The sequence below is a fragment of the Theropithecus gelada genome, chromosome 7b (assembly GCF_003255815.1).
Source record: "Theropithecus gelada isolate Dixy chromosome 7b, Tgel_1.0, whole genome shotgun sequence".
NCBI classification, from domain to species: Eukaryota; Metazoa; Chordata; class Mammalia; order Primates; family Cercopithecidae; genus Theropithecus; species Theropithecus gelada.
The window spans coordinates 89,955,236-89,982,276 of record NC_037675.1 but is presented as its reverse complement, the minus strand read 5'-3'; the positions used below and the strand labels follow the sequence as shown (position 1 = coordinate 89,982,276).

The window sequence follows — 27,041 nt, the reverse complement described above, 5'->3', positions numbered from 1 at the left end:
AGTGTCACTGTGTCACCAAGGCTGGAATGCAGTGGCGTGATCTTGGCTCACTGTAACCTCTGCCTCCCGGGTTCAAGCGATTCTCGTACCTCAGCCTCCTGAGTAGCTGGGCCTACAGGCATGTGCTATCATGCCCAGCTAATATTTGTATTTTTAGTAGAGACGGGGTTTCACTATGCTGGCCAGGCTGGTCTCAAACTCCTAACCTCATATGATCCACCCGCCTCGGCCTCCCAAAGTGCTGGGATTATAGGCATGAGCCAACACGCCCGGCCAGACAGTGACTTTGACGGGTGGTAGAGGCAGAAGTGATAAACAGTGGTGAATTCCATAAATCTGGACGTAGAGGCTGACAGGTGCAACAAGAGAAGGAGGGAGACAGAGGTAGAGAGGAAAGAGGAAGGAAAGAAGGAGAGGAAAAAAAAGAATGGCAACAGGACTGTCTCAGAAATTGGAAAGATGAAGGCAGCATTAAACTGAAATGAGGAAGACTGCAGGAAGAACAAGACAGGAGAGGAAAATTCATAGTTGAGTTTTGGACAAGTCTGAAATGATTATACATCCAAGAAGAAATATAAAGTGGTTGGACAGAAATGAGGAATTCAGGGCAAGGTCCAGGCTGGAGATACAAAAATGTCAAAGTCACAGTGTAGAGATGAATGTGGATGAAACAAAGGGCCATCCAACTGTGAGAGATTGCAGCAATGAGTAAAAACCAAGAAGGATGTAAGGCAGAGAAGAAGGCTTGTGAATGGTATTGCCAGAGACAGACATTTAAAAGACAAAATTTTAATATTTTTAATAGACAACTAGTGGGAGTGTAAGCATACCAACCTGCTCCCCCCAAAAAATTCCTCCACAACTGCAAGGCCAATTGCAGCTCCTTGTCTGCTTCACTTAAAGCTAAACCTGCCTGCAGAAAAGCTCAGCCCACAGCACAATTCTAGGTAAGGCTCTGCACTACCTTTCCTCAAACTAGGAACCACTATCTGCAGACGTTTTTGAAAAACTCCCATATATGAAAGAGCAAGAAAAAAAGCATAAAATATGACTCTGACTCCATTAATTAGGAGACAAGAGTGAATTCCTTGAAAAGAAAAAAAAATCCCTCTAATTAGGATCTTCAGACAGTTGAGATGATACTGTTTCCACAAAATAATATACCATGAAAAACAGAACAAGAAAAAGTTCGTGGAAATTAAAAAATATGCTTGCCTACATTTTAAAAATGTTCAGTAAGGATACTAAAGTCAAGGAAGTATTCAAGAGTAGACCAACAAGATCAAGTCAAAAATGAAGAGAGAAAAGTTATACAACTGATCAACTGATAGATCAAAGAAGGGGCTTATCATCCAACTAACAGAATTTCCACAAGAGAACAATGAAAACAAGGACAGTAAATTTTAAAACAAATAACGCAAGAGAATTTCCCACACTGAAGAGAATGAATTTTCAAATTAAAAGGGTACCTAATGTACCTAACTAGCATCTAGACATACCACAGCGAAATTTCAGACACCAGGAACACAGAAAAAAAAAAATTCCCAGAGAAAAAAATCCCAGGTATTACACAATGGAATAAGATGGGCAACCAAGTTCTCAGCATAAACACTGAAGCCTCAAGATAATGTAATTATGCCTCCAAAGTTTTGAAAAAAATGACTTCAACTTAGAATTCTGTACCTAGTCAAAGTATCAAACAAGTACCAGGATAGCTTCAGATTTCCAAGCACTCAGAAAATCTACCTTCCATACCTTCTTAAGGAGTTTCTTTGTGACATGATTACGAAATGCAGAAATGTACTGAGAAGACAAAATGGAGTTCAGGAATTGCAGAGCTGACTCAGGGGAGGAGGGCGTCCTGGGATGATGGCCTTGAGCAGGCCTAGAGCAGGCCTAGAGCAACCAGTCAGGTGAGAAAAGGAGGAGAGAGGTTCCAGGAGGAAGGTACCTAAGAACAACTGGGAAAGCCAAAGATTTCAAAGCACAGAGTGATAGGCTTTTAGGCTACAGTACAGGTAGGCAATGCAAGAAGGGAAAAAAGAAGAACCTAAGTGAAACAAAAAAATTGTATGAGAGGGCAAAAATTAAAAAAAACTCTAGAGCATCCCTACACAAAACTGTACAAGAAACAGAACGTAAATTTGGCCTTGTAATATTTATATCGTCTTTAAAACTTTATTTTTAGAGACAGGGTCTTGGTCTGTCACCCAGGCTGGCACAATCACAGCGCACTGTAACCTCGAACTCCTGGGCTCAAGCAATCCTCCAGAGTAGCCACGACTACAGGTGCACATCGTCACATCCAGCTAATTAAAAAAATATATACATATAGATAAGGGTCTCGCTATGTTGCCCACGCTGGACTCAAATTCCTAGGCTCAAGCAAACCTCCCACCTCAGCCTCCTAAAGTGCTGAGATTACAGGTGTGAGCCACCAACAATGCCCAAATAGTCTTAATAGTATAAATGCTTACTGTTTCTCAACTCTTAAGAGTCGATCTACTAAGTCTTAACTAAAGTAGGGAACAAAATGTAAATTTGATCAGCTTTGACAATACAAAAGTACAGGTGACAATTCAGAAGGTGGAGGCTGGACAGAATGTAGGTGGTGGCAAGAAAGAAAATGTAAGACTTGAAAGAGGGGCCTGGCACGGTGGCCTGTAATCCCAGCACTTTGGGAGGCTGAGATGGGCAGACTGCCTGAGCTCAGGAGTTCAAGACCAGCCTGGGCAAGATGGTGAGACCCCATCTCTACTAAAAATTGTATTTAAAAAATCCAGGCCTGGTAGGGTGTGCCTGTAGTCCCAAGCTACTCAGGAGGCTGAGGCAGGAGAATCACTAAAACCCGGGAGGCAGAGGTTTCAGTGAGCCAGGATTGCGCCACTGCATTCCAGCCTCGGCGACAAAGTGAGACTACCTCCAAAAAAAAAGGAATTGAAGGATAACATAAATGTCTGTATCTTTCAGAAGTCAAAATATACTAAATATACTGAAATATAACCATACAAGAAATATTCAGGTGTACTACTTAAAATTACCAAAGTAACCAATAAATGAATTTAAAACTAATTTTGCTGTATGTGCTTGGAAGCAAGGGAAAAGTATAACCGGGCTAGATCCTGACATATAGCAAGAAATCAACAGATACTATCTATAGTTGGTCAATGAGGAAACAGTATAAAGCATATTATTACAACATGGAGAAAGAAACAGAAGCATTTAAAAGTGGGGGGTTCTGCAGAGTGGGACTAGTATACAGAAGAATGAAGCAAGGAATGTTGCTTTTTATTTTTAATCTTTTTATACTATTTGATTATTTTCTCATCTATCAGGAGATATTACATTGATATGCTTTCTTTTCCCAGATTTTCTATGAGAATGTATTTCATAATGTAAAGTATTTTATTTCAAATATATTGGATTTTTCCATACATTATACCAAACAGGAAAAATAAAAGGAAATCCACGCCTAGACACATCGTAGTGAAACTGCAGAACATCAAAGACAAAGAGAAGATCTTGAAAGCAGCCAGAGAGAAAGGACAGATCACCTACAAAGGAACGACAGACAATTAGAATGACGGAAGTCCACTCAACAATGGAAAGCAGAAGACAATGGGATAATAATACATATAAGGTGTGGAGAGCAAATAACTGTTAACCTAGATTTGGGTATCCAGCAAAACTACTGCACAAGAACACAAAGAAATAAAACACTCACAGGTGAATAGACTCTTGGAAAATATATTGCTAACAGACATGTTCCAGTGAAACTTCCAAAAAAATACTCCAAAAATACTTCAAAATACTGGAAAATAATGATACCCAAATAACACTCAGAGATGTTAAGAATAAGTAAAATTATAAACAGGAGGTAAACCTGAAAAAACACTGCCTGGAAAAAATTACAAGAATGCTGTTCAACTTGTGCATTTTAAAAAAGATCAAATTGAAACACTGAAAACAATTAAATTAGGAGGGTAAAGACTGAAGCTCTTCAAAGGTATTCAAAAGTCCTTTTACTGTTTTGAGAATGGCGTCAGGATATTAACTTTTAGAATAGTAAATTTGCATGGTAAAATTTCACTGGTAATCACTAAAAGAAGAGAAATGAGGCCAAGCGTGGTGGCTCACACCTGTAATCCCAACACTTTGGGAGGCTGAAGTGGGCAGATCACGAGGTCAGGGGATCAAAAGGTCAGGAGATCAAGACCAACCTGGCCAACATGGTGAAACCTCATCTCTATTAAAAACACAAAAATTAGCTGGGCATGGTGGTGGGCGCTTGTAATCCCAGCTACTTGGGAGGCTGAGGCAGGAGAATCACTTGAACCAGGGAGTCGGAGATTGCAGTGAGCCGAGATCGTGCCACTGTACTCCAGCCTGGCGACAGCGCGAGACTGTGTCTCAAAAAAAAAAAAAAAAAAAAAAAAAGAACAGAAATGGAAGGTTTAAATAGTAAACTAGTTTAAAATTGTAAAACCAGTATTAGGGTTGCCAACAATAACAGTAATTAATGAACCTTAAAAAAGATGAGAAAAAATAGAAAAGCAGGCAAATACAAATCAGAAATGATGGCAGAAAATAATCCAACTGTACCAGTAATTATAATAAATGTGACTGGTCTAAACTCTCCAATAAAAGGCAAACTCAGATTAGACTAGAAAACAAAATCTAGCTTCATGATATTTAAGATATAATATATAGCTGACCCTTAAACAACATGAGGGCTAAGGGAACCAAACACCCCAACAGTTGAAAATCTATATACAACTTTTTTGACTTCCCAAACATTTAACTACTACTGTTGTCAACGTAGCTGCAATTACAGCTTCATAAATTTTTTTCTTTTTCTTCTTCTTCTTTTTTTTTTTTTACCATGGTCCTTATGTTAAATTCATTTATCTTGAAACAGTGAATAACTGCAGTCACAGCTGTAATATGTATCTTTGGTACATATTGAGAATTAAACTTTTTCTTGTAACGTCATGACTTTTCTCTACTTCTTGGGAGCACGTCCAGCATCACTAGTAGCACTTCACTATGGGTCCCCTGGTGTTATTGAAGGTTTACAGTATTACACTAAACATGATGAAAAATATGCAAGAACCGCAAGATCACCTTTTACTGCAATTCACGATTTACTGGAGAGCTGAACTGCTCATGCTGAGATGGTTAGCATCACGCAGCATTTCAAGTGGACACTCAAAACACCTTAGCTCACCATAAAGCAACAGGAGGTAATGACAACATTATTACAGTAGTACAGTATGCACTAAATCTTATGTAGCTATTACTGCATCTTTATGTTTGCTTACACTTCTCTCAACTACAAGTGGTATCATGTAAAGTCTGTGTTTGTGTGCATATATTTTGATAAATTAAACTTTTCATAATATATCTGTGTATGTTTTATGATAGTAAATGTTGAAATAGTCTAGTAGCTACATGTATTTTATGTGTTCATGACATACCTAAATTTTTCTTAATTTTGTCAATATTTCTAGGCTATACAGTTTATCTGCAAGTTTTTTCAAATTGCTACATATCTCAAAAAATATTTCCAATATATTTATTTTCAAAAATCCACATATAAGTGTATGAGTGGACCCACAGAGTTCAAACTTGTGCAGTTCAAGGATCAACTGTATATTCCTAAAGCATCAGAGAGAAGACTGAAAACAAAGGCAGGGAAACCAGATATATAAAGCAAATACAATTAAATGGCTATATTAATATCAGGTAAAACTGACTTTAAGATAAAAATATCTTTTGCTGCAGAGGGTCATAAATCAAGATAAGGGATTCAATTTGCAGAGAAGATAAAACAAATTTAAATATGTATGCACCTACTATTAGTATAGAACAGCCTAAAAATAAAGCAAAAACATGTAAGTACAAGAGAAATTAAGATAAGTCTGTCATCATATTGGTCAATTTCAACACCCTTTCTCAAGTGGAAAGTCAAGCAGCACAAAAACTCAGCAAGGTCAAGATTTGAATAATGTTAACAGTAGAGCTTTATCTTACTGAATAAATGTAAAATTCCCAATCCAACAATTAGTCTACTTTCTTCCAAAATGCATGTGGAAGATGCATAAACTTGATCATGCACTAAGCAAGTGTTAACAAGTTTCAAAAACTATGCATTGCAAAAATTACATTATCTAGCCACAATGTAATTAAGTCAGGTATATATAATAAAAAGGATTAAAAGACAAAAACACACACCACTTCCAAATACTGTATAGAAAACACACTTTCAAATAATGCATGGGCCAATGATGAAAATTACAATGGAAATCAAAGACACTCTGATAATGAAAACATGATGAATTAAAACCTGTCATACATCATAAACATGGCACATCAAGAAAAATTTACAGCTTAAGTGCCTACATTTGAGAAGAAGACAGGCTGAGGTAAATAATTTTTAAAATATGGAAGGATAAATTAAAAGAGAAGTCGGGCCAGGTGTAGTGGCTCACACCTGTAAACCAAGCACTTTGGGAGGCTGAGGCAAGAGGACTGCTTGAGCTCAGGGGTTCAAGACCAGCCTGGGCAACTGAGTGAGACTCCATCTTTACAAAAAAACTTAAACATTAGCTGGGCATGGTGGCGTGTGCGTATGGTCCCTGAGGCGGGAGGATCATTTGAGCCCAGGTGTTTGAGGTTGTAGTGAGCTACAATTGTGCCACTGTAGTCTAGCCTAGGCGACAGTGAGACCTCGCCTCTTAAAAAAAAAAAAAAAAAAAAAAAAAGAAAAGGACAAAGCAAAAAAAAAAAAAAAAAAAAAAAAAAAAAAAAAAAAAAAAAAAAAAAAATTAAAATTAAAAAAAAATAATAAAGCCAGAATAATTGCTGTTAAGTCTTTGGGCAAAATATACTTCAAGTGACAGACTGATGGCAAGACAAAAAGGAAAAAGTACACATATTATGAGGTGGGTGCGCTAGTAAAAATAAAGACACCAGAGAAAAGAGAGAATGTTATCTGCTCAAACAAAAAAGAAAAAAAAAGCTATCAATAACTTATGCCAGTACATGTGCAAGTTTATATTTTAAAAACCTGCCCCAGATTTTACTATACAACAGTGAGTAACCACGTTAACAGATAACAATTGCTTGCAGTATCACTTCACACTTGTGAATATATCTAGTAATACCAAAGTCCTCATCAGCAAAGGTACCTGACACCATTTCAATTATCCCTTTTGAAAACACAATATAGAAAACCACACAAACATACAGCTTAATGAATTTTTATAAGGCAAAACACCCTTCTGACTACCATCCAAGCCAAAAGAGAGAACGTCACCTGCCAGCCCAGGAGCCTCTGTGTGCTCCATCTTTATCAATCCTCTTCAAAAGCAACCACTATGTGCCTTTTATGTTAACGCCTAGAGATTCTTTACAATTTCACACATACTGGGTATCCCTAGCCACTAGTTTAATCCTGCTCCTTTTATTTTCCTTTGATTTGCCTTTCAATCTCAAATTCTCGGGCTATACGACCCATAGTGTCCCAGACTATTTTTCCAGCTGCACACTCATGGTGAAGCTCAACCAACATACTCCTCTGGCCTCTGTAACTTCTTGCAAACTGACTGCTGGACTGGAAGCTTGATGACTTAGGTTTACATTTTTGGCAAGACTAAAGTTCTGTTCTTTTGTATCAAGAGGCACAAAACAACTGGTTTTCACTCTTAAAAGCAAAACTCTAATTCTACCATCTTGTTCTCTTATTAGCTGAAATCATTTTAAAAGAAAATGTTTCTCTCATCTACTATATCAGAGGTTGGCAAATCTTTTAGGCTATTTTAGGCTATGTAAGCTATATGGTCTGTTGCAACTATTCAACTAAGGTTGTAGTATGAAAGTAGCCATGGACAATACATACATGAATAGACATGGTTTGGTTCCAACAGATGCCAACTCCTGTCCTATGGGGTTACCCAGTGGTATCATTCTTACAGAAAAGACAGCATAAATGTTCAATTATTTTATTTACCCAGTTTTCAAGACAATGAATGAGTATCTACTATCTTCCAGAAGCTGACTAGTTAGGGCTTACTTTTTAAAAATGTCATTATGAAATTGTGGACTTAAATGGGCTTTAATCCACTGCCATTTTTACACCTACTGAATCTCAAAGAATTCCATTTTTGGCCAAGGGAAATCTCTCTAAGTTGGCTCCTGCATCCTTTGGACATGATCTACCATTCATTGACAGCTTCTTTGTTATCTGGGATGTTGAGCCCTTCCAGGATCATGTTAACATTTCCTGCTCCAGACCTGGAAAAAGACATTTCTCAAGAAGCCTATTGATTGATTGATTGATTGATTGAGATGGAATCTCACTCTGTTGCCCAGGCTGGAGTACACTGGAACAATCTCTGCTCACTGCAACCTCCACCTCCCAGGTCCAAGCGATTCTCCTGCCTCAGCCTCCTGAGTAGCTGGGATTACAGGTGCACACCACAACACCCAGCTAATTTTTTTGTATTTTTAGTAGAGATGGAGTTTCACCATGCTGGCCAGGCTGGTTTTGAACTCCTGACTTCAGGTGATCCGCCCACCTTGGCTTCCCAAAATGCGGTGTGAGCCACCGCACCCGGCCCAAGAAGCCTAATTTTTTAAATAGGAAGTATTCCAAGACCACAATCTGGGAACTACGGATGATGCTAAGGGTTGACGAATGTTTCTATGCCCTTCCAGTAGACAGAACTAGAAAAAAATACATTTATATATAAAATACAATGTGCGTTCCAAAAAATTTCCAATGTAAATTCAGGACAACAGGCTTTTACTTGTCTGGAGCTCATCCTCCATTAGATTCCCTAAGAAAAGTTCATGGGAATAGTAGTCTCTGAATTTCTGCTTGTAGATATAACAGTTGGTGCCGGATCACTTCTAAAGGTCACTTTTGCTGGACATTAAATTCTTGGCTCACATTTTCTTTCCTGGAGTATCTTAACTATGCTAGTCCATTTTCTTCCAGCACAGAAGTGATGCTGCTGAAAAGTCTGATGATAATCTACCTCTCTTTTTCTTCTAAGTCATGTGCCCCTTTTGCCTAAATGTTCAAATGATTTTTTTTCTTTTTAAAATTTCATTAATTATATAATACATCTTAGTGTTGTGGTTCTGGGTAAATATTCTCAGGTATACTATGCAATTTTTCAGACAACAGTTTCAAATATGTTTTCACTTCAGGAAAGTCTTCTTGAAAGACAGTTAACGCTTATTCTGTTCCTCTGAATATTGCTTCTTTGGAGATTCCTATTATAAATATACTGTATTTCTATTGCCTGTATTCAATATTTGCCACTTTCTCATGAGCCCTTTCTTTTCGACTTGCAAAATGTTGTCTTTTATCTTCAATTTCTCTGAAGATGTTTTACTTTATTTATTTTTAAATTACTATTTTCTGTAGCCATAAGGTCTTGCTATGTTGCCCTGGCTGATCTTGAACTGGCCTCAAGTGATCCCCCTGCCTTGGCCTCCCAAATTGCTGGGATTACATGCATGATGTTTTATCTTACTAAGACACACCAATTCTTGAGTTCTTTCTAATTTAGTCTTCATTTATTTTGAGACAGGGTCTCACTCTATCACCCAAACTAGATGGCAATGGCATGATCATGGCTCACTGCAACCTCAGCCTCCTGTGCTCCAGCAATCCTCTCACCTCCGCCTCCCTGGAGGGCAATGGTATGATTGTGGCTCACTGCAACCTCAGCCTCCTGTGCTCCAGCAATCCTCTCACCTCCGCCTCCCTGGAGGGCAATGGTATGATCGTGGCTCACTGCAACCTCAGCCTCCTGGGCTTCAGCAATCCTCCCACCTCAGCCTCCCAAGGAGAGAGGACTACAGGTGTATACCTTGCCCAGCTAATATTTTTATTTTTTGTAGAGACATGGTTTTGCTATGCTGCCCAGGCTAGTCTCAAGTGATCCTCCTGCCTCAGCCTGCCAAAGTGTTGGGATTACAGGCATGAGCCACTGCACCCAGCCTCAAAGTTTTTCTGTTTTATGTTTTTCTTGGTTTTGTCTTGTATTATTTAAATAATGTCTTCTAGCTCACTTTCAAATTGTATTTCTTTTTGGTATACTTTTCAGCATGCTTTCACTGAAACAGTGCTATTTTGTCTTTTATTCCCTTTTATCTTTTAATTTGGCACAGGACGTTGATACTTTTCTGTTGTTCATTTTAGGGGAAAGTTTGCTTTGGATAGCTATTCTAACTTCAGAATCCACAACCTCCTTCTGCTGATTTTGTGATGTTAAAAAATATGGCACCTTGCTTTGAGATTTCCTATTGTTTTCCTCTATTTTCATCTGACATTCTTTCCTTTTCTCTACTGTTTCCCTGCTCCATTTGATTCCACTCCAAGACTCTCATGTAGAGTCCTGTCTTTGAAGAAAACATTGGTGTAACACATTACAGACTCCATAGGGAGTAGACCACTACAGCCCTTTCAGGTCAGCCTCATCTGTCACTGTACTGTGCAAAATCCCTCCTCAGTTTCAGCTACTCTTCTCAATTTGGCCCATTCACATTTTTCAACTGGTACCTATTTGCCGTTTGGGTGCCAAACAGGTCTTGTCCTCAGGCCTATCACTTATCAGAACAGCACATAACACTGTCATAGCAAACTATACAATACAGTAAAAATTTTTTAAAGAAACACAATGAGGAGACAAATACAGAACTGACAATGTTGAAATCATAAGGTTTCATGAAACCTGGAACAATTTAAAGGACAGTTTTGGAGAAATGAAAAAATACATTCAAAGGTTCTTGAGAAGTATGTGAGAAGTAACATAATAAGCATATAGGTTTTTTTGGTGGGGTTTTAAAATTCAAATCTTTGTAGAAAAAGAAACAGAAGAAACAAGAATCCTTGATGACAGAAGAAACAAAAGGTTTCAAGAGTCGTGGAGAAGGGCTGTGCAGGCCCAGGGGTCAGGTAACAGAGACACCAAAAGTTCAAACTAACAGCGTTAGTTCTGGGCAATGAGGAGGTGGCGAGAGACACTTTCACAAAGAAGTTAGAAGATGAGAGACACACTTTCAAAGTCAAAAGATTGTATAGGAATTGGGAGAGAAAGCTGAGAAAAAAGCAAAAAAAAAAAAAAAAAGAGCTGGAAGCAAATTGAAGTATGTTAGGCATGAGGGGATAAATTAGGGTTGCTGGGACACATATGGGAGGTCAGAGACAGGATGCTTAAGAGGGGGGGAAGATTTAAAGATAACTAACATTTCAAGTTCAGGTAAACGGGTAGGATCAACAAAAAGGAAAAGAAAGAATGCAGAAATAAATATATCTTTAAGAAGGAGCTATCTAAAGACTTGCAAAATTCTGATAACAACTAAGGCTTAATGACTGGGTTCATGAGAGCTCACTATACTAGCCTTTCCATTTTTGAGAATATTAAAAATTTCCACAATAAAAAGACTTTCAAAAATTTCTAGAAAAGGCTGGGTGCAGTGGCACACACTTGTACACACTTCCAGCTACTAAGGATGCTGAGGCAGGAGGACTGCTTGAGCCCAGGAGTTTGAAGCCTGCCTGGGCAACACAGCAAGACCCTACCTCTTAAAAAAAAAAAAAAAAGTTTCTGGAAAGTGTTGGTATGAACCTTCCTCATGGTATCCTTCTCATTCTATTTCTGGGCTTAATCATCACTTTTTTCAAAGTGTAACATTTCATAAAAATTCACTGGAAAATATTCAATGCCTCATGAAAAAACTGCAGTAAAGAGCGAAATATCATTTAAGTTATTACCTTGATTTTTTTCTACAGAATCTCCTTTTGTTTCCTCTTCTTTAATGGGGGGACTTATTCTGGGGGTCCTACTTTGTCCCTGGACCACTTCTGCTAGCAATTCTTCTTGAGAAGTTCGAGTTCTGGGAGCAACTGGAAGGGTCTGTTTCTGTGGGACTTTCACATAAAAGCAAAAAAGATAGAAATACAAATGCAGTAATACATCAAAACTTGACAGTGACTATGTCATACTAAATACAAACGCCTCCTTTGGTTTAGAACATATGAGGAGTTTGGGCTGGGCGCAGTGGCTCATGCCTGTAATCTCAGCACTTTGGGAGGCAAGGCGAGTGGATCACTTGAGGTCAGGAGTTTGAGACCAGCCTGGCCAACACGGTAAAACCTCATTTCTACTAAAAATACAAACACTAGCCAGGCATGGTGGCGTACACCTGTAATCCCAACTACTCAGGAGGCTGAGGCAGAAGAACTGCTTAAACCCAGAAGGCGGAGGTTGCAGTGAGCCAAGACTGCACCACTGTGCACTCAAGCCTGGGCAACAGAGTGAGACTCTGTCTCCAAAAAAAAGAAAAGAACATATATATGAGGAGTTCAATCCATAGATACCATTCATTTTTTCTTACAACATTACTGAGATAGATACCTGACCTATTTATCCAAACATATGTAAACAACGTCCATACAACCACATGCCATGAATACAATACAGTACATATGTATTCATTTTCAACAAAACGCGGTTTATTTAAGCTTAGCTTCATGATCTTGCATCAGTTTCAAATTGTAATTTAGAGAACCTAGGTAAAGAAAGAAATGTTCAAAGCCATGGAAATTCTCTAAACTTCTCATCATTCTAGACAATTAATATTGCTGATAGATCAGGAAATGAAATGTAGATATACCATCAGGTCAAGAGTGGGCATTTGCCTGATAATCCTTATTCTATATGCAAAAACCTGTTGAATTTAGTGTTCAAGGTTAAATTAGGGATGAGGAGAACCAAGAGGACAGGCGAGTATCAGGATCAAAAACTGAAAAACTGATGGTGCCAGGCGCGGCAGCTCACGCCTGTAATCCCAGCATCTTGGGAGGCCAAGTCAGGTGATCACCTGAGGTCAGGGGTACGAGACCAGCCTGGCCAACATGAAGGAACCCCATCTCTACTAAAAATACAAAAAAATTAGCCTGGCAAGTTGGTGGGCGCCTGTAGTCCCAGCTACTTGAGAGGCTGAGGCAGGAGGATCACTTGGACCCAGGAGGCAGAGGTTGCAGTGAGCCAAGATCACACCACTGCACTCCAGCCTGGGCAACGCAGCAAGACTCCGCCTCAAAGAAAACAAACAAAAAAACTGATGGCTACAGTTTACCTCACTTTAGGAACGGGGTCACAAAAAAGAGAAGCAAGAGAGAGTGGACAAGCAGGGCAATGCTGTAAGTACATCCATCAAATCTACAGCAAAACTTACATCTTTTTAGAGTAGCTCATCACCATCAGCTTGTTAACACAAGTTTACACACTGGCTACAACAGGTCGGCCACAGAGTATAGAATTTAATGACAACACAAAATGACACCCATCAATTGTCTGCATTTCAGAATCAGCTTTCCATAAGATCAGCTTACAGCTGATTCATCTCCTGTTTTGAAAGCATGTAATACTTTTATATTCTCTCATAAAATGATTTAGTACTTCCACTACAATTGGAGCAGGAACATCACAAATGAGTCAGTTCTCTGCCTTATATTCTATTAATGAGTTCCACCAAAAGGGAAGAAACCAACCTTGTTTATAAAGTACTGTTTAACAAATTATAACTTCAGCCGCCTATTATTGTCCAATTGTACTCCCATTTATACATCATAAATTCGTATCTAATGTTGAATCTAATGCTACTAACATGAAAGTCCCAGTTCATCAAAATTCTCTTCAAAATGTTTATGTACTATGTATTTCACAAACATTGAAAAGAGTATAAAAGGCATTATATGGTGCTCGAAAAACTATAGTCCATTAACAGTTTGCAAAGTTTCTCAAACCTGTCAATCTCCTTTTGAAGCCATTCTTCTATAGGGGAACCTCATCTTGGTCTTGACATCTGACAGGCACCTTTATTTTACCATAATTTAAGGAGCAATCGTTTTCAGCTTACTCAAGAATTACAGAAATGTCTTACCAAGTGTAAACATAATACATTTAAATTACCTGTAGAGTAGTTAGTTGTTTTTGTTACGGATTCTTGAGCTTCAGAGATAGCCTTCAAAATCAGATTCTTGTTAGCTTGTTTAGAAGGTGGAAGAGAAGGTCTAAAAGAGTTAAGAAAGGTATTTTTATTAAACTTTAAATTTCAGTTCTCCACAGGTCACCCATCTGTTACGCCTTTACCACAACCTTCTCTAGGTTTCACAGACTAGCTGCAGTTTTTAGAAAATGTCAACTACATTGGAACCTTACTATTATTTTTTCGAGACAGAGTTTTACTCTCTCACCCAGGCTGGAGTGTAGTGCCACTGCAGCCTTAAACTTCTAGGCTCAAGCAATCCTTCCACATCAGCCTATCCAGTCTAGGACTACAGGTGCCTGCCAAAATGACCAAGTAATTTACTTTATTTTTGTGCAAAGACTCATTGCATTGCCCAGGCTGGTCTCAAACTCCTGGTCTCAAGCAATCCTCCTGCCTCGGCCTCCCAAAGTGCTAGGTACAGGCATGGGCCGCCATGCCTAGGCCCCTTTTAGTTTTTTTAAATAATAAATTTGAATCTTTATTGATGTTGTTCCCCCTCACTCCACCATCACATTAGTCAATATTCTCTGCAATCCTCTCCAATGTTAAGCAATTTCTCTCATTAATGTGTTTCTCAAAACCCAATGAAAAAGTCTTACGTGGTATTACATTAAATATGTATGCCAGGTGCGGTGGCTCACGCCTGTAATCCCAACACTTTGGGAGGCTGAGGAGGGCAGATCACCTGAGGTCAGGAGTTCGAGACCTGCCTGGTCCAACGTGGTGAAACACCACCTCTACTAAAAATACAAAAATTAGCTGGTTGTGGCGGTGCGCACCCATGATCCCAGCCATTCAGGATGCTGAATCAGGAGAATCACTTGAACCTGGGAGGCAGAGGTTGCAGTGAGCCGAGATCGTGACACTGCACTCCAGCCTGGTTGACAGAGCGAGGCTCCGTCTCAAAAAACAAACAAAAATTATTTTTGTGATTATTCTCTTCAAGAAATCAGAAGACTCCACCAAGGAAGTTAAAGCTGAATTTACAGCCACGTTCAAGGTACCTCCTTTCAGGCTTTGCTGGCACAGACACACTGCTGGAGATGCTTCCTGTTCGAGACCCATAATCATCTTCTTCTTCCTCCTCTTCTCCATCATGATTGAACTTTTTCACTTTAACAACTGAACTTACCACAGGCAACTTTCTCTTCCGAAAGTTTTCATCCTGCAATCAGATAAAATTTATGCTTACCTAGTTTCAGAAAATAACAAAAGTTCTACTACGAAATGTTTCCATTTTAAGAAAAAAATAGTGCACAGTAATACGAGAAATTCAGAGTATTTCTTGGTTTTGTATAAAAACATAAATATGAGGACAGGTGTGGTGGCTCACATTTGTAATCCTAGTACCTTGGAAGGCCATCATGGGCAGATCACAAGGTCAGGATTTCTAGACAAGCCTGGCCAATATGGTGAAACCCCATCTCTACTAAAAATACAAAAATTAGCTGAGCGTGGTGGCATGCGCCTGTAATCCCAGCTACTCAGGAGGCTGAGGCAGAAGAATCACTTGAACCCGGGAGTGCAGGATGCAGTGAGCCAAGATCACGCCACTGCACTCCAGCCTGGCTGACAGAGTGAGACACCACATCAAAATAAACAAATAAATAATATAAATATAAATATTATCCCTACCAGTCAACCTTTAGCTAAAACAAAAATTAGAACTTTATTAACAGCTGCATACAGTGCTACTGAGGAAACTAATAAAATGGAGTTAATTGGTTGCTTACTAGCAATTACCACGAACAATCTAAAATTGATCTGAAATCCCCCCGAATTAATTTAAGATTAAAGCTATCTCAAATGCTGGAAATCCCAAAAAGGTATACAGATGTGATATAAAAGAACTCTAGGAGCAAGCCATGGAGAGGAAAATCTGGTATATCATGAGATACAGCAGATAAAACAATTTAAAAATAAACTTGGGGCTGAGTGCCGTGGCTCACGTCTATAATCCCAACACTTTGGGAGGCCCAGGCAAGTGGATCACAAGGTCAGGATTTCAAGACCAGCCTGGCCAACACGGTGAAACCCGTCTCTATTAAAAATATAAAAAATTAGCCAGGCGTGGTGGCGAGTAATCCCAGCTACGCGGGAGGCTGAGGTAGGAGAATCGCTTGAGCCCAGGAGGCAGAGGTTGCAGTGAGCTGAGATTGCGCTATCGCACTCCAGCCTGGGCCACAAGAGCGAAACTCCTTCTCAAAAAGTAAAATAAAATAAAATAAACTTGTTATATGTGTTTAGTTACTTCATATATTATTTAGTATCAAGAACTGCTGAATTTTAGCCTAAGCCAGAATTTAAAAGTACATACAAACCTCCATACTCATTTTCTCCGAGTTGTTTCTAAAGAACGGACTATACGTTTCTTCTAAGCTGTTAAGCACTTCTGGTTCACACAAACGTCCTGTTTCATATACCCAACTATTCTGCATATCAAGCTGCTTGGCAGCATGAATACTATTTTGCTGCTGTTGAAATTGCAACCTGTTTAAATGAACACCACTATCTGCATTTCTACTTGCAGGTGGTCGATAAATTTCAATAGAAGGGCGAGAAGAACCATATGTAAGTGTCACTGTAGGTTTTTTCTGAGATAAGGGATTCTCCTGCACAAAGTTGAGGTCTTCGTCAATGAGATCATCTGGTTCTGGCTTAATATCAATCACATCTTCAGAGGGTGCTGGCTCCCTCAAAGGCTTCACTGTTGACATTAGTCGGGTTGCAGCTCCATCATCATAAGTCTGCCTATTTAAAAGAACAACAAAATGTATTACAACCAAATTAGGGCAATTATCTCCAAATCTTTAAAGAATGTTTACTTGAAAAATTTCAAGGAAAAAACTGAGGATACTCCCTTTAGGTATTCCATTCAAAACTACTTTGAAATTGCACTTTCTTTAAACTTTGATTTACTAAATTTGTGATCAAAGATAATCATACTTAGATCTTATCCATTATTTTATTCAAAAAACTGCTGATGATCACTTCACTGTTCCTAAAAATTGCTGAGAACAGCAAACTGAAAGATACAAAAACTAATAAAAATGTCACATACACAAAGCCATCTACCCACAGCAGGTCTACACCAGACTCTTACCTGACATTAGTGGTTTTTGACTCCTGTGAACTCGTAGAAACTCTGGAATCTCTTTTTTCAGGTCTTGTGCTAGGAATGGCAAGTGGTGGCACTGCAGCTTCATGCCTCCTCTCATCTCCCCGACTGAAATTGCTCTTGTTTGAAGGCACGTTACTATCAAAGATGTTGGTATCAGAAGACTTTAGACTAGAGGGTTCTGAAAAGAAAAATACAGTCCTTTTAATCTATTTTTATTCTTTATTTTTATTTATTTATTTTTGAGACGGACTCTCGCTCTGTCGCCAGGCTGGAGTGCAGTGGTGCGTTCTTGGCTCATTGCCACCTCCAAATCCCTGGTTCAAGCGATTCTCCTGCCTCAGCCTCCTGGGTAGCTGGGATTACAAGCACACAACATGACGCCCGGCTAATTTTTGTATTTTTAGTAGAGACGGAGTTTCACCATGTTGGTTGGCCAGGATGGTCTCGATCTCCTGAGCTCATGATTCGCCCACCTTGGCTTCCCAAAATGCTGGGACTACAGGTGTGAGCCACCCTGCCCAGCCATCTATTTTTATTACTTTAAGTCTTTTCCTTCCTCATCACCAATTCAAAAGCAATATGTGTTTATTGCAGAAAAATTTAAAAACATAAATAAAAATCACCAATTATCTCAAAGGTGATTTTTTGGGGGAAGAGCATATATACAAATTTTTGAAAACATGTATCTTATGTGTGTATACTCTCATGTTATTCTTCCATAACATTATTTTCAATAGTTGAATATTATTCCACACATGGTAATATAACAATTTCGTTTATTATTACTGAACTTTTAAATTGTTTTCAATTATAAAATACTGAAATATCCTTGAGGCTAAATCTCTGCACACATATGTAATTATTTCCTTCGGATAAAGTGCGCTGCTCCCTCTCCTACACTTAAATATCTTTGAATTATATTAAATTTACTGGTCTTAAGTTCACAAAAATATGTGCTTTCTAAAAAAGTTCAAATGAACTACTGTTTTGAAAGCCATGGGTTTTTCCCAAAGCACTATAAATGACTTTAGAAAGAAATCGTATGCCATTGCAAGCAGAAATTAAAAAAAAAACAATGTTATGAATCTTACCAGTCGTTACAGAGCGAAGTTTATCTAATACACCATGAAGCCTGAGAAAAAAACAAAAAACAATAAAGCCTCCATTAAGATTTCAATTCAACCGTCACTCTAAATTCATGACATTATATTCAGAGATTTTTTTTTTAATTTTTAAAATATTTTTATTATTTTTAAATAGAGACGGGGTTTCACCATGTTGTCCAGGCTGGTCTTGAAGTCCTGGACTTGAGAGAACCACCTGCCTCGGCCTCCCAAAGTGCTGAGATTACAGGCATGAGCCACCGCACCCAGCCGAGATAAATACTGATAAGCTGTATTTAGTGAATAAATTGTATTAAAATTAACTTTCAAATTTCACATTTTTAAAAAAAGGATTTGTATAAATCCTACAGAAATCAATAAAAAATTATATTTTTTTCTTCACTGTTTTCAACATCTAGCCTATGCAAAAATATGGGAAAGAATATCATCTGACCAGAGTCTTAGTCTACAAAATATGTCACCCTGTTTTCTAAGTACTAAAGATTTACTGCAGCTTACAGTAAAACAAGTATCATAAACATGTAATATTGCTTATTATTACAACCATTTAAGCAGCTTATATTAACTGCTTAAATTAGATGGCTTCTTGGACAACTTAATTCTGAGAGGTTAAAAAAAGTTATCTCAAAATGTGCTATATCGTTTCACTCTAATACTTTCTAAACTGATGCTGTAAGGCTGTAATCTTGCTGTTTTGGTAGTTATAAATGAAGTAATTTGCCTCACATTCCTTCCCAGTACCTCCCCAAAAATGCCAGAAATCTCATAATGTTTCAATGAGAACCCTAGTCACATGTTACTGTCCCCACGGACACAATTACTTCAAGGCTCCAAATAATCACAATAGTCTGTTTGGGGCTAGTGTTAACACTAACTTAAGAAAGCAAAGTGCCAAAGTGGGGACATCACCCTTTGCATCAGCACATGTTAAAGAACTGAATTTATGGCCAGATGAGAATGTTGAATTAATCTGGTTTTAAATTCACTTAGTAGTCTGTTTTAAAAATCTGTCTAAAGTATTTCATCAAGTTTTTGGAGAAAAGGATCTACTCGGTCAATCTTCCATCTTAGATTGGCTGGACTTTAGAAAAAAAAATAGTACTCACAATAATGGTAATTTCCCCAGTCAAAAGCCCCAATCTTTTTTTGCGGGGGGCTGGGAGGGAATAACCTCTGAGGACAAATTGTAACAAATGGGTTGGGTCACCCACAGTGAGGTAGCAGTGTGTGTATCATAACAACTGATGACCACTATACAACGTTCTTCAAATTTGTGCAATGTATAAACCCAGAGAATTCTGTGCAGAATTTCAAGAAGACTGATAAGCATACAGTTGCCTACTGGGGCAAAAACACCTTGAAGACAACCTTTGGTATAAAGGCAAGAACTTAACCAGGCTCATCTCCCCACTTAGTGCCTCCTCTTGCCATTCACATTTAGCAGGCCACTTGCTTACTTAACTTTTGCTACATCATCACCTTTTACGGTAACTGGTAGTTCCTAGTCTGAGGGGCCTAACAAAGTATTTCTTGTGTCTATTCTCAGCTACATCATTATCCTCCAGCCCTCATCTTCACTTTACCTCAAACCTGGTACTAGGACTTAGCATCTTAAGTTGAATCTTACTCTTCTTGTCAGTATTCTCAACTAAAGGCATAGAACAGTAATTTATGTATAAAAGCAAAGTTGCCTATTTTAAAATTCCAAACTTAAAAAAAACTTATAATCTCAAAATATGCTATAACATTACACTATAATTATTACTCAAAATGAAGGTGTGAGTTTAATAAAAAGCTAAAAAAGTTAGATCCAGAAAAGTGAGAAACAGAAAACCTTGCCCTATAAAAGGCAACTCATTGTAAAAGGCAATATAAGAAGCCAATCCAGTTCAAAAAGACATCTGTAACTGGTTTTATGCGGGAAAAGGAACTATAAGATACAGAAGCTGGCCAGGTGCGGTGGCTCACACCTATAACCCCAAGACTTCTGAAGGCCAAGGCGGGAGGACTGCTTGAGCCCAGGAGTTCAAGATCATCCAGGTCAACATACTAAAACCCTGCCTCAACAAAAAATTTACAAACTAGCCAGGCGTGGGGAGTGCAGGAGGGAGGGTACTGCAATCGGATGATCATTTGAGATCAGGAGATCGAAGCTGCAGGGAGCTGTGATTGTACTACTGTGCTCTAGCCTGGGTGACAGAGCAATATCCTGTCTCAAAAAAAAAAAAAGATATAGAACTTTACAAAAGAAAACATAGTAAGTACAGCCAACATATACTAAGAATTCCTTAGGGAAATGAGCTAGGGACACCTATAAGTACTTTACACATATTAGCCCATTTGATCCTCAAAATAATTTTATAAAGCAAGTGATTGTACTATTCCCATTTTATAGCTAGAAAAACCAAGGCAAGACCCAGGGCCAGGATTCAACTTTGGCTGTCTGGCTTCAGAGGCTGATAACGTTTGGCTCTGTGTCCCCACCCAAATCTTACATTGAATTATAATCCCCACCTGTCAAGGGAGGGAGGTGACTGGATCATGGGGGTGGTTTCCCCCATGATGTTCTCATGACAGTGAGTTCTCATGAGACAGTGAGTTCCCAAGTTCTCAAGAGACAGTGAGTTTTCACGAGATCTGATGATTTTATGTAAGTCTCTGGAAGTTCCTCCTCCACTCTTCTCTTTCCTGCCGACTTGTGAAGAAGGTGCTTGTTTCCCCTTCCGCCATGATTGTAAGTTTCCTGGGGCCTCCCCAGCCATGTGGAACTTCGAGTCAATTAAATCTCTTTTAGAAATTACCCAGTCTCGGGTATTTCTTCACAGCAGAGTGAAAACGGACTAATACAGAGGCTGTGCCCTCATCACTCACAAACTGCCTCTCCAAAGTGAACTTAACTCAACTGTCAAGAACCTCTCTTCGGACAGAGTATCAACTCAGGCTTGTGCCAAACTTTGGTCTGAGGCTCAAAAATTCAGAAACATACCATACGGTGAATCGAATTGTGTTGTTCCCTAGAAACAGGGACAGATCCTCTGTCATTTGGTCCTGACTTTTCTTGTTGGCCACCATCACCATAATGTAATCAGGAAGTTCTTCATCTATTTAAAAGGAAAGGTATATCAAAACTTTGTTTCCTCAAAACTTTCTTCTTAAAGTAGATGTGCTTGAAAATATAGATGTAGCTCTAAGCTTTAGAGTCTCAGAGCTCTAGTGGAATTACATTGGACAAGACGGCTTAGCTTTAATTTTTTTCTCTTCATTCCATAGGTATTTCAATTACTAGAAGGATGGAAATTAAGAATAACTGATACTTACAAAACTAGACATTCTGAATTATAGGGTCAAACTTGAGCATGCATTCACTTCCTTGAATCTTTTTAATAATGTTTACTAATTTCAAAGAAGCTTCCAGGAAATATATGAACATTTCCAAGAAAAAGAATTGAATTTTGTTTAGTTTTAATTTACATTGTTTCAAGACAACACTCATTTCTCAAGTGAACATATTTACCCTTGCTAAAGGCAGGTTTCAATTACTCAGGGTAACAAACTTGTAGCAGTATCAAACAAACAAATAGACCCAAAAGCTCCACATCATTTAAAAAACTCAATTTTGACATTAAATAATGTCAACTCAACGCACTGTTTTACCCTCACGGTGGTAATCCTACAATGATTATAAGCGTGAGGTCTAGGATTTAAAAAAAAAAAGAAAAAAAAAAGGCCGGGCACAGTGGCTCACGCCTGTAATCCCAGCACTTCGGGAGGCCAAGGCAAACGGATCACGAGGGCAGGAGGTCGAGACCATCATGGCTAACACAGTGAAACCCTGTTTCTACTAAAAATATAAAAAATTAGCCGAGTGTGGTGGTGGGGGCCTGTAGTCCCAGCTACTCGGGAAGCTGAGGCAGGAGAATGGCGTGAACCCGGGAGGCAGAGCTTGCAGTGAGCTGAGACAGCACCACTGCACTCCAGCCTGGGCAAGACTCTGTCTCGGGGGGAAAAAAAAAAAGAAACCAAAAAACACCCTTCCCTTGGTAATCCTACAATGATTATGAGACTGAGGTCTAGGATTTAAAACAACAACAAAATAAAACAAAAAACCTCAATAAGAAGATAAGGAAGCAAAAGCTGTTATCAGGAACTCTAATCTCTGCCCCCCAAAACTCCATTAGATTTCTTTTTTTTTCTTTTGAGACAGTCTCACTCTGTCTCCCAGGGTAGAGTGCAGTGGCACCATCTTGGCTCACTGCAACCTCTGCCTCATGGGTTCAAGCGATTCTCCTGCCTCAGCCTCCGAGTAGCTGGGATTACAGGCATGTGCCACCACGCCCAGCTAATGTTTATATTTTTAGTAGAGACGGGGTTTCAGCATGTTGGCTAGGCTGGTCTCGAACTCCTGAACTCAAGTGATCCACCCACCTCGGTCTCCCAAAGTGCTGAGATTACAGGCGCGAACCACCGTGCAGTGCCAAATTTCTTTAATACCTTAAATACTTGTAGTATTTCTATGCAGGCAGAAAGGTTCATTTCAGAAGTACTTTTTTTGTTTCAAAGAAAAATATAAAAAATGCAGTTCAAGTGTTGAGAGAATAAAATAATAAATAAATCTTGGTTCAGCTTCATTTTCTCTGAGCCTCAATTCTCTCCTGTTAGTCTTACAACAATCCTGACAACAAATCATTTATGAAAGTGCCCAGCAAATGGTGGTAAGTACTCCATAAATTACCAGTTCTCAAACTGGTCTTGGGCCCCTTCTCTGGTTTATGCAGGTTCTATCTATTATTTACTGTGTTCAAAATTAGAACTGATCATTTTTAATTAAAAAGTATTTATTCATTCATTAAATAATACATCCATCACATGTTAATCACAAACCCAATAATATTAACGTAAGTAACATTATTTTTATTAAATTTTCCAAAAAAAATATAGGTGAGGCACGGTGGCTCATGCCAGTAATTCCAGCACTCTGGGAGGCCGAGGCAGGTGGACCACCTGAGGTCAGGAGTTGGGAGATCAGCCTGGCCAACATGGTGAAACACTGTCTCTACTAAAAACACAAAAATTAGCTGGGGGTGGTGGTGGATGCCTGTAATCCTAGCTACTCAGGAGGCTGAGGCAGGAGAATCGCTTGAACCTGGGAGGTGGAGGTTGCAGTGAACCAAGATTGCACCACTGCACTCCAGCCCGAACCACAGAATGAGACCCTGTCTCAAAAAAAAAAAAAAAAAAAAAAAAAAAAGAAAAAAAAGAAAAAGAAAAAAAAGAAAAAAAAAGTTACTGCAAAGACTGGCCTTGTTTCGCATTTTTATATATCTTGTTCTATGTCCTTACGACTGAAGAATGTGAAAAAATCTGGTCTCACAGATATGCAGTTGAAAAAGGAGTATTCTGATAGTTTTTTCAGATAAGGTGGATATTTTTCTGTGACACTACACCAAAACTAAACAAGTGGTAGCTTATTAAACGTTAAAGCAATGTGGAATGTCAAATACATCAATGACCTTTTTGAACTGTTGCACAGAAATCCACTGACCCACCCTACAGTTTAAATAAATCTTTAATCCATGCATAGTTTTGTAACATTATGCATTCGTTATTTAGGAAATACTGGTTCACTTAGCTATAAAAACCAGTGGCATGTTGATATATTTCATTATGTAATATAAAATAATTATTTTTTAATATCACCATTGAGTTGGCCATGCACGCCTGCAATTCCAGAACTTTGGGAGGCTGAGGCGGGCGAATCACAAGATTGGGAGTTTGAGACAAGCCTGGCCAACATGGTGAAACCCTGTCTCTACTAAAAATACAAAAAATTAGCTGGGCATAGTGGTGAGTGCCTGTAATCCCAGTTACTTGGGCGGCTGAGGCAAAAGAATCGCTTGAACCTGGGAGGCAGAGGTTGCAGTGGCCAAGATCACGCCACTGCACTCCAGCCTGGGTAACGAGTGAAATTTTGTCTCAAAAAATAATAAGAATAAAATTTTTTTAAATCACCATTTACTTAATCAGAAATTTTTTAAGTACTGGGAAGCTGTCAAGTTCATGGAGGCAGGCTCAGATTTTCCAAAATTCTAATTTTCTTTTGAAAGCTCACATGTGATTGGCAACAAAGACTACGGGTTCTTTGCTCACTTTCAAGTAAACATCTGCCAAATATCCTAGTGTACGTAACCAGTTTGTCAGTACTTTGAAGTTAAAAATGATGTTCCCTGAAAGAGGTGGCTAGCTTAATTCTCAACTCAAATGATTTTCCTTAACCATATTTCAGTATACAATAAAAATGTTTTATGAGCATTTCTATTTCCTCACACAGAATACTAAGATAAAAAACATTTTGTAAACCCTGGACTTCACATCTTCATCAATGACATTTTAAGTATAATTAGCTTAAAAAAAAAAAAAAACTATAAGGGGGGAGTGATTTGAATATGATTTCATTATGGTGTTACTATGTTGACCAGTTGATAAAATGGTTGATAAAACTTTATCAACCATTAGTTTTACACAATCCAAACATCAACGCAGTGAAAAACAGCACATACCATCTCAGTATTAATATGAAAACAGTTTTGACTTCAGAGACCCTTGGAGTCTCCCACACTTTGAGAATCACTGTCTTAAGTGGTAGCTATTATTGTTATAGGAGGCATCAGCTTTGGGGGCAAACCATAAAACCTTCCTCAAGTAGGCAAAGCCTCAGTTTCCTTGTTTACACAGTCTAGGATACTGCCACTTACCTTCCAGTATTCCCATAGGGATTATCCTGAGTTAATACACATACAACAGTTAAGCACAGTACCTGACCCAGAGTAAACACTCAAATTATAAAAGAATAAGGAGAAGGAAAACGCCGCCTTACTGTTTCAAAAAGAGAAAGAGGGAAAACATAGAGATCGGAAAATAAAATTCACTGAACCATTACAGAAGCAAATGCCAGAAAGCATCAAAAAGCATATCCAAAATCAGAGCTCTAAAAACAAATGTCAAGAGGAAAGTAACAAGAATAGTAAACTTTAAACAGGCATGGTGGTTCACACCAGTAATCCCCGCACTCCCAGCACCTAGGGAGGCTGAGGTCAGATAATTGCTTGAGACCAGGAGTTAAGGCCTGGGCAACGTAGTGAGACCCGTCCCTAGAATTTAAAATGAGAGAGAATAGGAAAACCATAAAATAAAATTCGCTCAAACATTATGTAAAATGTGACAGAGCCTTAATGGAGGAAACTAAATTTCAAAACACCATAACAGAAGGAGGTTTGGGAGAAAAAAAAACAAGGTTGCAAAAAGATGATGAAGAAGTAACCAGGGAGTATAAGATTTGAAGACGGTAGAAGGGAGTCTCTCCCAATGTCCAAAGTACGGTGAGAAATATGCATTCACTAAAATTCAATTAGCTGCAAACTCTAAATTCTATGAAACTAACAACTCAAAATACACTTACCAACATAGGCTCCTAATTCTTGCAATTTCCCCTTAATGGCACTCTGGGAGAAAAAGAGCAAACGAGCATGTGAGAAAGGCGGCTCTAGGAAAACAAGACCGGATTCTGCAGCGCTGAGGCCACTTCACTGGTGCGCGCACCTCCAGGTCCCCCGGGTGGGGGCGGGGAGGAGCCTCGCCTGCACCACCACCCCCACCCCGCACCCCACTCCCGCTCCGGTCCCGCGGCGCCCACCTCCCGCAGCGGATCCAAAGCGGCGCCCTGCGCCGCAGGGGTGGCTCCCGCCAGGCCTGAGCCTGTCCTTCCGTTTCCCGGCGGCTACTTCAGCCGCAGCCCGGCTCTGAGGCCGCAAATGTCCCCAGGCCCAAGGCGGCCTGGACAAGGAGAAGCTGCAGCCCGCCAGGAGCGTCCAGCGGCGGCCAGGCCGCGGCGTCCACCCGGGCCCAAGGTCCCCGTTACTCCTGACAACCGCCCGCTTGCCGAGACCTGGCTTCCCACCCCCGCCCGGCACGGGCCTCACCCGGATCTTGCGGCTGATCTCGGTGCCGATCTCCATGGCTCCGCGGCGTGCGGGAACTCAGCACTGCGCGGCGCTTGGCTCACCCGGAGGCTACCGCGGACTCCCACCCCGCAGCCGAGCCACCACCGCCTCCTCCTCCGTTCCGCCCCCGGCCGCGCACACCGCGTATCCCCGCCCGCGCCGGCACGGCGCGCCGGAGTGAGCGCGCATGCGCCCGTGTCCGCGCCTGCGCACACCTTCTACCCGCGAAACCTGTGTTCAGGCAAGGAGGGCGGCGGCGTGCGCGTGCGGGTGGCCTTGCTGCTCCGCCTCCCGGGCACCTCGGGGACCCTTCCTTAGTCTGTCTGCTGGCCCTCCGCTTATTCATTTTATTCTCTCTTGGATGGTAAGAATGAATTAAATGTGTAGCAGAAAGATCTTGGGCTGTGATATGAGACGCGAGTTCAAATCCAGCCTTCACTTACTGTTAGTATGGTACCAGTCCAGGTATTTAAACTTTTCTTACGTGTCAAATGGAGGCTGCCTCTTAGAGGTTGCACTGCAATTACCCTTGAAGGGAAAATGGACTATCCGGAGCAACAGAGCCAATCCGTCAAGTCTCTGACTCTGCCCTAGCTTGGCCCTTCTGGGTTTGGTTCTGCCTTCCTTATCCCGGGCCCACCCGTGGCCTCTCCCCGAGACGAATCCCCATCCTCCTGCTTCTCTGAACACCCTTCGTGGGACAACACTTTTGTTCTGAGGATTTAA

General features: G+C 39.8%; 1 protein-coding gene across 27 annotated transcripts in view; it reads right to left on the bottom strand.

Annotated features, from left to right (window-relative positions):
• The window catches only part of ZC3H14 (zinc finger CCCH-type containing 14), a 49,108-nt gene extending 22,553 nt beyond the window's left edge, over positions 1-26,555 (bottom strand). For 11 of the 27 annotated variants that reach the window (XM_025391289.1, XM_025391290.1, XM_025391292.1 and 8 more), the window contains exons 1-9: positions 26,295-26,555; positions 25,775-25,817; positions 21,305-21,419; positions 18,286-18,326; positions 17,177-17,372; positions 16,395-16,824; positions 15,078-15,238; positions 13,995-14,095; positions 11,792-11,947 (exon numbers count right to left, since the gene is read on the bottom strand). In XM_025391289.1, the coding sequence (XP_025247074.1) occupies positions 11,792-11,947; positions 13,995-14,095; positions 15,078-15,238; positions 16,395-16,824; positions 17,177-17,372; positions 18,286-18,326; positions 21,305-21,419; positions 25,775-25,817; positions 26,295-26,330 (1,279 nt within the window). In that variant the 5' untranslated portion in view covers positions 26,331-26,555. Of the gene's footprint in view, positions 1-11,791; positions 11,948-13,994; positions 14,096-15,077; positions 15,239-16,394; positions 16,825-17,176; positions 17,373-18,285; positions 18,327-21,304; positions 21,601-25,774; positions 25,818-26,008; positions 26,116-26,294 lie in introns of those variants that run through there. The other 16 variants (XM_025391305.1, XM_025391310.1, XM_025391303.1 and 13 more) reach the window with 4 other exon arrangements.
• Positions 26,556-27,041: the final 486 nt, after the last annotated feature.